The sequence below is a fragment of the Barbus barbus genome (genome assembly GCF_936440315.1).
Source record: "Barbus barbus genome assembly, chromosome: 13".
Classification (NCBI taxonomy): domain Eukaryota; kingdom Metazoa; phylum Chordata; class Actinopteri; order Cypriniformes; family Cyprinidae; genus Barbus; species Barbus barbus.
In genome coordinates this window covers 1,071,740-1,085,684 of record NC_136741.1, presented here as the reverse complement: position 1 = coordinate 1,085,684, position 13,945 = coordinate 1,071,740, and the positions used below count along the sequence as shown (strand labels likewise).

General features: G+C 39.7%; 1 protein-coding gene across 2 annotated transcripts in view; it reads left to right on the top strand.

Moving 5' to 3' along the window:
• Positions 1-10,972, top strand: part of LOC306879332 (zinc finger E-box-binding homeobox 2-like) — a 73,093-nt gene extending 62,121 nt beyond the window's left edge. The window contains exons 7-10 of one of the 2 annotated variants that reach the window (XM_079432176.1): positions 1,977-2,085; positions 2,293-4,292; positions 5,849-6,029; positions 9,213-10,972. In XM_079432176.1, coding sequence (XP_079288302.1) covers positions 1,977-2,085; positions 2,293-4,292; positions 5,849-6,029; positions 9,213-9,787 — 2,865 coding nt within the window. In that variant the 3' untranslated portion in view covers positions 9,788-10,972. The remainder of the gene's footprint in view (positions 1-1,976; positions 2,086-2,292; positions 4,293-5,848; positions 6,030-9,212) is intronic. The other variant, XM_079432177.1, reaches the window with a different exon arrangement.
• The last annotated feature ends 2,973 nt before the right edge of the window (positions 10,973-13,945 follow it).

Sequence of the window (13,945 nt, the reverse complement as noted above, 5' to 3'; positions counted from 1 at the left end):
AAGATATCATTTTGATTGGCAATCATTATTAATTTTTCATGGCATTTTGAAGATGCAGATCTTTTAATGGTTATAGCCTTAATTGAGGTCTAAATGGTTTTTTGATGGCCTCCTCTGATATGATTCTGCAGTCTTATATTCACGATCGAATGACTATGTTAATTTCCAATTTAGAAATTGTATCCGCTCTTTAGGTTTTCTTTTTTATGTTCTTTAAAAGTCAGTTTCTCTGTGGTGACAGAGTAACACATCATCATTTCCATGTGCGTAAATGATAAACATGAGCCGAGCACTCTGTGTTTTTTTTCTCTTAACAATCTGTCGCAGCATTATTTACACACATTAAATGGGTTGTTGTGGCTGTCGTGTCAAATATAAGACACATTCCCCTGTATAAACAGGTGGATACACTGGGTCTCTACTGGCAAATAAAGCAGGTAAAAGCAAAGTGACACGCTGATCTCTCTAGAGACTAAACAACTTGAAACTTATCTTTACGATTCAAAGCGCAGTGTGACATTAGAATTGCTCCTGTAATCAACGGAGATGAGGTACAGAAGCTCTTTTATCTCTCAGACATGACGTTCTGACTAGAACAGAATGATTTGATACACGACGAGCTGCCAACTTCTTCACCTGATGCCATGGGCTGCTCAAAACATGAACAGATGGCCCATTCTGCACCCGTGACCTCTCTAATCCACAAATTGCTTCCTATTTGTTGGTCTTTGTTTGTGCGCTTCATCTTGAAAGACTTTCCTGTTGAAAATTTGTTGTTGTCTGAAAATGGCCATTGAAATCCATCCGTGATGTGCAGTAGAGCGCTTTACGTGTGTACATGACTCCGGTTTACCGATCCTTGCTAAGCCCAATAACATGCAAATACCCAATCAAATGCCCCGCCCACATCATGCTTGACACACTTAGTGCAAGTGCATCACGCCGGGCGGAAAAATCCCTCTCCTCTCGCTGCTGCCACTCACAATTAGGCCGACGGAGTAACTGTATCACATCAAGGGTGATGACGGGACCAAAACCTGCCTCCATCCTCAGAGGGAAGGTGGGGGGCGTAAAGCAGCTGTTGCTGTTTGTTTATGCGACTCAGCAACATATGAGCGAATGGTGGGGTCCCTCCCCACCGTGGGTCGCCCGGCTCCCTGCTTGATGTTTGAAGGTTGCCGCTGTTTGAACAATCCTCCCTGTGTCCTGTGCTTTATGCCATCTGTCTCCAGCGGAATGCGGGCCTCTCTCTCTCCCCACCAGTTGTCGGAGCCGATCATGGGCGGCGCTCACAGGCCTTTTGTGTTCCTCTGCCCGTTCGACATACTCACCTCCCACTCTGAATTAATTGTGCTCGCCTGGTGCGCTCTCTGCTTCTCTGCACTGACGCCCGTATTGTTGTTGTTGTTGTTATTGTTATTATATTTTCATTTTCGAGGCTCTGCTTTGAATTGCAAATGCGAGGGGCGCAGCGCTCATATTCTACCTTTGAACAGCAAATGAAGTGCCGAGCCGCATTCACGCATTATTAAAGAGACGTTTGAAGCCTTTAAACAGTCTACAAATTTGTGTCAATTATGAAATTGCAACATTTATGCAAGCCCACCTTTTTGCGTAATGAACTCTTTGCACAGGTATCTGAAGGATGTGTTGGTTAAATATGTGTGATTTATTCGGAACGATTATGCTAAATTAGATGAAGTGGATAATTTCTGCCTCCCTAATGAGGAAAAAAGTCTTAAAAATAGGATTCTTTTTGTTCTTTTTTTTCGCTGCCAATGTAGCGTTTCTGGCTCTCGAGTCAGGAAATGAAAAGGTATGAGATGCTCTGTTATCGCTGCTCAGATGCACCCAACCAAAGCAAGATGCCGCTTTACAACGGGAGCCATTTGGCCCGTCATGAAATTATTCACTGAAATCTTGCCTGTTGTGTGTTTGTGCAAGAGAAGCTCATGTGAATATTTTCTCATCCACAGCACCAGATTCTCAACCAGGGTTCTGGCAACCGCAAGTTCAAATGCACTGAATGTGGCAAGGCCTTCAAATACAAACACCATCTAAAGGAGCACCTGCGGATACATAGTGGTACGTCCTTTTCTTTATTTCATAACTCGTTGCCTTAGATAAGAACGTTCTTGATTCTGCATCAGAATGAATGGGTTCTTTCTTTGTCATCTCTTCATTAAAGAAATTTTATTAGATGAAAAGTGGGCACGCACTCATTACTTTAAGTCAATGAGAACATATATCGCTTCTTGATGTGATTCAATTCTTTGTCTGTCTTCACTGTAGGTGAGAAGCCATACGAATGTCCAAACTGTAAGAAGAGATTCTCACACTCCGGGTCCTATAGTTCACACATAAGCAGTAAGAAATGCATCGGACTGATTGCCATCAACGGCAGGGTGAGGAACAACCTGAAGACGGGTTCATCTCCGACCTCTGCATCGTCCTCCCCTACGAACACCGCCATTTCGCAGCTACGACACAAACTGGAGAATGGCAAACCCCTCGGTCTGCAAGACCAGTCCAACCCCCTCAACATCAAATCTGAACCACTGGACTTCAACGACTATAAGCTGATGATGGCCTCTCATGGCTACGGTACTGGCAGCCCCTTCCTGAATGGTGGTGTGAGGGGAGGAAGTCCACTGGGCGTTCATAACTCCCAGAGTCCCCTTCAGCACCTGGGCATGGGAATGGAGGGGCAAATGCTGGGATACCCATCACTGGGAAACAACCTGAGCGAGGTACAGAAGGTTCTGCAGATCGTGGACAACACAGTTTGTCGACAAAAGATGGACTGCAAGCCAGAGGAGATCTCCAAGTTGAAGGCGTACATGAAGGAGTTGGGTTCCCACATAGAGGAACAGAAGCAAGCACTCACCTCTCCCGGTGGACCCCAGAACACTCTTCCACTCATCAATCACAATGGTGCCACCAAGAGCATCATAGACTACACGCTTGAGAAGGTCAACGAAGCCAAAGCCTGCCTTCAGAGCTTGACCACGGACTCTAAGAGGCAAATTAGCAATATCAAGAAAGAGAAGGCAAATCATATGCTAGATATAGGTATAGAGAACAAAATGCACGAGAATAATAATCTAATGTTTACACCCTTCTCCTGCCAGTATTGCAAAGAGACCTTCCCTGGTCCCATTCCTCTGCACCAGCACGAGCGCTACCTTTGCAAGATGAATGAGGAAATCAAAGCCGTGCTTCAGCCCGCTCAGAATGCGTCGACCAACAAAACCGGCTTGTTTGCTGAGAAACACGGCCTCTTGTACCCCTCCATCATCCCTGAGAAGGCCGTCAATGGCCTTATCAGTCCCTACAGGGACCACATGTCAGTGCTGAAAGCTTATTTCGCCATGAACATGGAGCCTAACTCAGAAGAACTACTGAAAATCTCCATAGCGGTCGGCCTCCCACAGGAGTTCGTAAAAGAGTGGTTTGAGCAAAGGAAAGTCTTTCAGTATGCTAATTCCAGGACTCCTCCTTTAGACAGGAACCATGTGGAGTCTGGTCATCCAGTCTCCATTCACACGCCCACTAAAGACTCATTAGGCATCCGTTCTCCGATGTCCCTAGTCAAAGGTACTGACCGCATCACATCCCCCTCCATTCCCGAGCTTCATAACAACATTAACAACTGCGACACCCCACTCAGGCTCTCCAAAACCCCTCAGTTCTCCAACCACAAGCCACTGGGGGATAAGCTGGACCACTCCAGAAGCAACACACCATCTCCTCTAAACTTGTCATCTGCCTCCTCCAAAAACTCCCACACTAGCTCTTACACACCCAACAGCTTCACCTCTGAGGACCTGCAGGCTGAACCTCTTGACCTCTCGTTGCCAAAGCTCATGAAGGAGCCAAAGCACATCTTGACTGTGAAAAGCCGACCCAAGCCAAACAGCACCCCCACTGACCATAACCACGTCATGACGCCCCGGGAGCATGCAGACGAGCCGCTCAACTTAGCTTATCTGTCCAAGAAGGAGTTTGGCAGTCCCAATGCAAACAGCAATCTGGATAAAAGCTCAAGCCCCATGTTTGGTCTGAACCCATTTGCTGCCAAACCCCTGTACACCTCCTTGCCGCCCCAAAGTGCATTTCCGCCCCCCACGTTTATGCCCCCGGTACAAGCCAGCCTCCCGGGGCTAAGACCCTACCCCAGCCTCGACCAGATAAGCTTCTTGCCGCACATGGCCTACACGTATGCGGCGGGGGCGGCCAGCTTCGCCGAGATGCAGCAGAGAAGAAAATACCAGCGGAAGCCAGGGTTCCAGGTAAATAACAGACATTCTGTTTCAAAAACCCTCAGGCCTTGTGTTTCTTTTTTCTATCCCTCTGGTGAATGGCGCTCGGCTTCATTCAGACACTAATTAAAAGCCACTCAGAACGGGAGAGGGGAGCTCACCTCACGCCCAGCGGCGGATGAGGCAATGAAAGAGAACCGCGGTTCCTGTGGTAGACGTCGATGCCTCTAGTGCCGTACGCCATTTTTTTAGTGTTGAAGGTTATGTTTCCAGCCCTTGAGTGGCTCATCCAAGATACTAAGAGCAGGAAACGTCAAAGTGGCAGGTGTTCGGCGGTCTAGCGTAGATGCGCCTGTGGCGCCGCTGCTCTTTTTTCCATCTCAGGTGTGAGAAACATCAGAGACATAGAGAGTCAGTGAACCTTAGACATATCTCTTTATTTCAACCCCTTTTTTCATTTTGCTCTTTTTTTCCCCTATATTTCTACAGCGAGAAAAGCTGAAATGAGCTTGAGCATAAAGATTAATAATGCACACTCCCCATGTTCATTACAGCTCAGCGCTGAGGGCTGTTTAACATCGGGGAAACCATTCTGATAAAAAAGTATTAATAATGTTTCCTATTCTAAGTTATTAAATTAGATTTTAAAAATACAGCTAAGGGCATTTAGCTCAAATTGATTGCAGAACGATAGCACAGAGCTTTTTAAAAGAGAGTGCACAGAAGTATTGTCAGTCCAGAGCCGGCTGTCCTTAATGAGGGCATCGTCGCTGCAGTTTTGGCCATTTTGTGCCCCTCTTGATTTAATCATTACCGTTTGAAATTAGAGGACTGTGGCAATATTCCCTACTAAGACTCTCTTCTTATTGTTATTAGCTTCTAATGTAATAATATTTTTTCCCCATTAATTTAAGTTTAAGCCTATCGGGGTAATCTCTGCTCAGATAAATACTGCGCTAACACCCTTTCATGTATGAAATTAAACCAAATTTGAATGCAAATATATGGAATAAGGTGTGATTAAGAAGAGAGAAAGGACTCGTTTGCAATATCCTGCCTTTACATGCTTTTTTCAGGTCGCAAACATTTTAATGTTTAATTTGTATGAGACTATTACTCCAGTTTTAGCTGGGAAATGCATATCTTATTCATATTTGCATGCTAAAGTTTAATCTCTTTTTGTTAAAAAATATAGAAAATCATGAAATACATAAATAGATGAAACAAGCAAGTTCTCTTTTGATCCATTCTGCAATTGACAATGTATTGTCTATTTTATCTGGGTGCTTTTCCGAAGAAGAAAAAATAAAATTTTCATTACAAATAATAATTAAAATATAAAAAAATATATATCATTAGATTGTTGTTTTTAATAAATTATTTTAGATTTTAAATTGTGATTGATCATAATTGTAAGTAATTGTTTTTGACAACAGCATTTTTTTTTTAATGTTATATTTGTTTTATTCTAATGCTTATTCATTTGTTATTTTTATTATTGTAGCACTGTAGAGTGTACTGCTTTCTGTGATGACAATAGAAATAATAATCAACTCAAGGAGCTGACGATCGCTGTCTCTTTTCAGAGCGAGCTTCTTGACGGGCCGGCAGATTATCTGAGCAGTCTAGATGATATGGCCGACCCCGAGGCCTGTCTGTCCAGGAAGAAGATTAAGAAAACAGAAAGTGGTATGTACGCGTGTGACCTTTGCGACAAAACATTCCAGAAGAGCAGTTCCCTCCTCAGACACAAATATGAACACACAGGTATATATACTGTTCTAGACACCATCATTTAATAACTGTCTGTCTAACTCCAGAATATTCACGCTGCTTCTTGCTTTCTTTCTTTCGCTCTGTCTTTTTCCACTACCTTAATCATGTTTTCTTTTTTCCTTTTTAAGTAAAAACTAACGTTTCTCTCCTGTTGACAGTCAGTGAGAGGATTTGTAAATGTAATTAATGTGGCAAAGACATGACACTGACATTGCACTAAATTAAGAAAATAATTAAGCAAAATTAAACAGTTAGAAAAAACAAACAAACAAGAAGCTGGACTGAATAATCTCTGGAATTGTCTGGGAGTGAACGGAAGCATGAACCTTTGACCTTTATACTCTTAGTAGAGGCTACATTCACACCACATATTTACAGTATTTAGACTTTATTTTGGATGATTGTATGAACAGGAAAAATAGCATTTTAAATGTGAAAATAAATGGGCAACGTTTTTGCTAAATGACTTCAATGTGATATTTTTAGGTTGTAAATGTGTTTTTTTTATGACAGTCTACCTTAACAGTTGTCATAACTGCATGCTTGATTTACCCTTGAAATTAATATAATAGTGTATTCACTATGTTAATTATTACACTGAAAAATGCAGCAGTATACTTGAATTTGTATTAGATCTGAGAATGAAGAGAAGTTCTTCTAATTTTATTTTGAAATAAAATATGTTAAAAATTTGAAACTTGTTGGGGAAGTGCAGTAAATCAGGATTGGACACGTTGTGTGAATGTAGCCTGACACCATGTCTACACTGGATTTGGTTTTTAACACTGACCAATCAGCTGTAAGCTTGAGGCTACGCTTTCATTGAAATTAATAATTTTCAACAGAAATGCATTTGTATAAAATGTATTTAAAAATAATTATACAGAATATTTCTGTGTAGACATATAACACGGCATAGGGTTAAGAACACAAGATGATTTAAATAAATAAAAAAATGCATAGACCAGAAACATCAATAATTACATTTCTAGAAATAAAATTCATTGGACACATAAAAGGTTTTGTTAATAAAATAATTGTTTTCCATATGGATGACAGACCAAAGTGGCTGGAGCAGCTCTTCAGAAATACAGACGGAGCGTCTGTCAGCTGAAAGCAACTCTAGACAGCTTCATTGATTATAATGGGAGCGATTTAGTTTTGATGCATTGTGATATGCCGGCTGTAGACATGGAGCTTAAGGTCACATTCTATTCCAGAGACCAGCCAGTGTGAATAAAAGAGTAAAATAAAAGTGAATTAAAGGAGGAGAGTAACTGCGCGCACACACACACACAAACACACACACACATACACACACACACACACAAACACACTCACACGCACACATACACATTCACAGTTTCTTTCTCTTGATTGCATCACCGTTTACAGTCAGTCTGGAAGGACATGGGAATGACAACTATTTAATTTCCCTGTCTCTCTCTTGTCTTTGTGCTCTCTCTCTCTCTTTCTCTCTGCGAGTGGGTGATGGTGTATTATGGCGGTGCGTTCCTGTGCTGTTTGCGGTCAGCTCTTGGCCAGTTATGTGTGTTACAGAGTAAATGTAAAGTTCTGTGTAGGACTGATATTATAGCATATCAGTGTAAATGTTAAGTTCAGACTATAGGCAATACTTCACAAACAATTGTATCTCAATATTTTTCTGCTTTTTTAATATTTAAGTATTTGTTTTTGAATCAGATAAATAATTATTTGAACCTAAGCATGCATTTTAAATATTTAATGCAGGCAGTACATTTGTGAAAAAAATGCTAAAATAATGAATGCATGTTTTCTCGCTGTAAAACATAAAGAAGCATATTTATTGACTTTCATTTATATACACTGGTATAAAAATGTTTAGTAATGCAGCGCAGCATTTACATCATGTCTTTTTAATTAATTATTTAATATATGAAAAATGCTACAGGAGTGTTTTGAATCAGATCATTTAAAATAAGTGCAATTCAAATAAATAATGTATATTTCATATATTTAAAGAACATTAAATGTCAAATATGAAGTGTATTAAAATGAGCACAATATACACAAGGTTGCTTAAATTTACATAGCCTTCAAAAACATCACAAATATTAATGTAATTTACAGTAATGAATGTTTTTATTATCGGCAACATTTACACATTTTTGAGATTTTTGCTTTTATGGAAGCATGTTTAGTTTCTAACCATTAAAAAATAATAATAATAACAATAATAATAATAATGAATTAAAAAACACCATTACACTATTTTACACATTTGAAAAATACTATTTGAATAATTATGGATGTTAATTTTACAATCAAAACAAAATGCAAAAGTAGCTGATAGTGATGCACAAATATTATATTAAGCTAAAATGCATTTTGCATTACTGTCCGGTCTTCTGTTAAATTATACAGCTCGGAAATGTTTTCCTTCAGTGCTTTCATGAAAAAAAATCACTTCATATCATGAGCATATTGAACATCAGTCACCTCTGAGAGCGTGAATACAGATATCTGACAGCTGCAGGTCACTACAGCGTCTGCAGAGACGCTCCACTGGCCTAGAAGAGAGTATGATGAAATATAGCAATAAATATTACATAAAACCCCAGCAATTAAATACCTGGGGCATTTCTGTCACTTTCAGTGGCTGTTTTTTTTTGTCTCGTGCACCTGACCACAGCGCCTCCCCTCGCTCTTTCCCTCTTTCAGTTCTTGTCTCTCCGGGTCTTTTCTCGTGATGTTAGATCATGACACGTCACCTCACTCATAACGCAGCACGCGACACAACAGAAAAAGAGTTACGCAGCAGGAATTCGCCAGAGCATTTCCCTCTATTTGTTTGTTCCTGCGCTCCAGCTCCGTGTGTTTGTTTGGTTTGCGCTGGTTTATTTATGTTGCAGTGTTGTAGCGCTGCGGCCCTGCGCTGCCTCACCGCTTCACGCTTCACTTCAGTGAGGGAATGTTACAGAGTAAATACACAAAACGAGACGGCGGCGCGTCAAGCAGAACTGCAACCAGAGAAGGCAAACATTCATAACACTGGATTATTTTGGCTTGTTTTCATCTGAACCCTTTTATTTAGTGTTTATTTTGGTTAGCGTGCGAGATCTGCTGTGTGTTTGTGAGAAGTGCATGTTCGCTCGCTCACCGAGGGCAATCTGTCGTTGTGTGTTTCCGCAGGTAAACGACCGCACCAGTGTCAGATCTGCAAGAAAGCGTTTAAACACAAGCATCATCTGATTGAACACAGCCGCCTGCACTCCGGAGAGAAGCCCTACCAGTGTGACAAATGTGGCAAGCGCTTCTCGCACTCGGGCTCGTATTCGCAGCACATGAACCACAGATACTCCTACTGCAAAAGAGAGGCGGAGGAGCGCGAGGCGGCCGAGAGAGAAGCCCGAGAGAAGGGTCACCTGGAGCCCACGGAGCTGCTGCTAAACCGGGCGTACCTGCAAGGCATCGCTCCACCCGGATACCCAGAGCACCAAGAGCGGGAGCCTATCCTGCGAGACGGCTTGAACGGGAGCATTCGGGAGCGACTCAAGGAGGTGGAAGGAGCGTTTGTGAAGATGGGCCGACGAGACGAGGACTTCGAGGAGGAGGAAGAGGAGAGCGAAAACAAAAGCATGGACACGGATGGGGACACCATGAGGGACGAGGAGGAAAACGGCGAGCACTCGATGGACGAGAGCTCCATGGACGGCAAAAACGAATCCAAATCGGATCACGAGGACGGCGTGGAGGACGCGGTGTAGCCGCTTGTTCGGGGGACGGGTCGCCTGCGAAGCTGCATTATGCAAAAATGAAAAAAAGGAAAATAAAATAAATGAAGTTTTAAAAATGTGTACAGTATTAAGGCCTAAAGTATGTGTGGTGCTACCATCCTAAAATCATGTGTTCCATAGTATTTGTAGCACAAACTAGTAACTTGTACAAAAATTGCACTCTGCTTCTATAATCACTACGAGAATAATGAAATTATTTGCCGATGTATATTTATACAGTGTTAAAAAAGCATCTGCGGTGCGGCAGACTGCAGGGGATCAGTATTTAATGCATTTCTGCCCTCGCCACACACTCTTTAAGGCCGTTCACGTGAAGGACAGACCGTAACAGTATTCCGTTTGTTTTGACGATTTCAAGTCTTAAAGAGACTGTTTGGAGAGAGAACGACCATTCGACCGGGACAGACGATGACGACGGACGGATAGAGCCTTTGGAAGGTTGTTGCCTTATTTGCAAACCTGTTAATCAGCGCGTTTCTAAAGTGCCAACCCTGTTCAGTATTCGAGGAGAGCGACGCCGAGCCGTCTCTCTCTCTCCGATCAGCACGTTCTCTCTGTTAGCACAGCAGCTCTTTAGTTTACAACGACGTTTGTGCAATTTTGTTCTCAGTATTACACCAAACCGTTTTGCAATGACAGAATTGCATCCTTTTATTTGTAGGTTTAAATAACATCTTATTTATGTGGCCCATTTTGTATCTCCTGATTTTATTTATTTCATACTGTACAGTACAGTATTATAGTTCTTCAATAAATAGATCTATTTTAGTAAAATGGAACCTGGAGTTGATGAGAGCATTTATTGTGTTTTAAAACATTAATTGTGAAATGCAATTTTCGATTACATTTCAGTTTTTGTCGTTCTTTTATTTTTTCCAGTTACTGGAAATTCCAAAATTTGGGAACTTTTGATACAATATTGTGAGAACACTGTATTTTCAACTGAAAAAAGAAAAAAGAAAAAAACAAAGAAAAGAGATCCACTTTCATATCTTTTGTTGAAGTGGAACAGGGACAGTTGAAATTCAATGTATGATAATATCATGACTGAAAACACACAAATCTTTCCTGAAATGTCTTTGTAAGAGTATTATGGACTTTTTAATTTGTAATTTCTCTTGGAAATGACCATGCTCAAATAAAAGTAGCCAAATTAAAGAACTTTTCAAGAAGGCGTGTGAATGTGAGTGAGCGTGTGGATTGAATTATCATACGTCGTCCGTATATTCATGTGTTTTTGTTTTAGAGGACACTCGCCGCTTCAGTTCTGGCTTTGACTTTATGAGAGCGGTGGAAATTTCACCTTTCAAAGGTGATTCTCAGGCTCCGTCATTAGATATTCCTACAACTTCACAGCCGATGAAGGCCGAGTAGGTTTTCAATGAACTCTTCAAATAAAGAGCAGAGAACCTGTCGAACAAAGCGAGAGCGAGACGGACAGAGAGACAGCTTAAAGTTCCTACAGCATATGCATATGAAAGCACAGATCAAACACTCTCGCACACACACACACACACACACACACACACACACACACACACTGAAGACGCCCAGGCCTCCTCTCTCCTCAGCTCACCTGATCAATTGAGTTAGCAAATGACAAAAAAAGGAATAAAAAGTCTTCTGAAGATGCCACTTCCCAGAGGCTTTCATCTTTTCAGTTTTCCAGTTTCAAATGTTTATTTAGATTTGAACAGTATTTAAATTGTGGTTAATAATAATAATTCGTATAACTCATTTTTGTATTTATTATAAAATGGCATACATATACACAAAGAATTGTCACCGTTTTTAGTTCTGTGAATATTTCTCATGGTGGTTTGTTTTTGAAAATCTAAATAAATTCCTGTATGAACACAAATATATAAAATGAAAAGCTACTGAAAATTTGTACCAGAATTATTTCTTATTCAAACTGCAATTAGAATATATATATATATATATATATTAAAAATAATAATACAAGTGTAAAATAATATGTGACAGTTTGCTTGAAGGAGTGTGACATTTATGAAAAAAAAATATAATAATTGCACAGTTCTACAAAAAATTTGTTATTGGAGTTTTAGTTTGAAATGTCTTTAAAAAACAAACAAACAAACAAAGAAGATAAATACAAAAATTAATAAAACAAGACTCAAGTTGTGAACAATTTTGACAGCTAGCCCTGGCGTTCCCCGTACAGTATATTTGTACTAACATACATAATTAGGATAAAAAAAAGAGTTTTGTGCCTCAAGTTATAGTTCAGTGTGACATATTTGGCAGCCACAGTGTGTTTCCAGTATAATTTTCATCTGTTCATTATAATAAATAAAAAAAGTCATAATTCCAGCAGTCAGTAATATCAGCCAGTTCCTGTATGTATGCAGAACAGCTTTTCAGTGTTGACTCTCTTTTTTTTAAAGGATGTGTGTTTCTGATGGTCTCAGCTGTTGTTGTTATTTTTCATGTGTTTAATTTTTCTTTTTTTTATTATTTAGATTAGTCAGGATTCAAACCCAGTGCTGCTCCCAGGGCTATTGGCTCTGAAAACCCTTACCTATAATTTAATATGACTGTACATGCCATTGTGTTATTTATTAATGACAGCATGAGTTCAAAATGTCTGATGTGAAGGAGAAACAACATTAATGCATAACAGGGTTAATAAATATTACAAATGAAAGGCCTTAATAATTCTGTGAATCACTCAAACGACTCTGAACAGTTAAACGGCTGCTGTACTATTCTTACAGTACGTGTGTGTGTGTGTGTGTGTGTTTTGGCGGGTGTGTTGGTATGTTTGGAGTTTCTTCTGTCTGATGATTCACTGCTGCTCTTTCACCAACTGTACGGAGCACTGAGAGACAGACAGCACTGTTTCTCCTGTCTCTCTCTCTTTCTCTCTGTCTGTTTCTCTCTCTCTTGAGCTCATATTGCTGTTGGCTCAGTCCTTTTCTCAAACATCTTTCTCCTGCACAGTTTAAATCTTCCAATGCAAAAACAAATGTCACTCTCACAGATAATATAACAGCACACACACACACACACACACACACACACACACACACAAACACACACACACACACACACTCACACACACACACACACACACACACACACACAGACACACACACACACACACACACTCACACACACATACACACACTCACAGACACACACACACACACACACACACACACACACACTTAAAACATGGCTCTACACAGCGCAACCTTTTAGACAGCATATTGTAATTTTATCAGTATCAGCCTATATGAATTATTGAAATGGAAAAATGGAAATTGATAATATATGGATTATTATTCTTTAAATAATAATTATTAAAAAATATATTCTGAATCAGTTTTTAAAATAAATATATTCTGAATAAATACATTTTCATTCTGTATATTTGTAAAAATATAATGTATGTATGAAAATGTTTTAAAAACCTGACTAAATATGTTTCACATCGTCTAAAAAAATGTTTTGGTCATTTACATTTTCTGCTGAAATGTTTACTATTAAAAGTTTTCATGTATGTCATGTTTCAGTGACTTCATCATTCCCATATGTCCATGTATTTCATTTTTTCATGACTTTAATGTTATGTTTACAGTTATTTGGACATATACATTTATTAAATATTTTATAAATATTTTATCATAATAATTTCATATATATAATATTATATAACATTATACAAAATAATGTAATAATACATTTATTTTGCATCATATTCAACAAAGTTCATAGTGAAAATAATATAGATATATTTCTGACACACATTATTTAGAGTCAAAATTTCTGATTCATCCTCAAGTTTTGCTGGACTCAAAATTTTGACCTAACTCAATTATTCATGTCTCCCATATGCTGCCTGTTCAGTCCTGTGTGTGTGTGTGTGTGTGTGTGCGTGTGTGTGTGGATGGCCTGGCACTCACAAAGAGAGACGGTTCAATGTCGTACAGTCAGACAGACAGACAGATGAGCAGCGAGAGGCCAACAGCTGCTCAGCCCAGAGAGAAACACACACACAGAACACAAATCATATAAACCTAAAACTACTACATATTTTAAAGGTACCATATAATGGAAAATTGTATTTACCTTAGAATAGTTAAATAATAACAGTTCTGTACA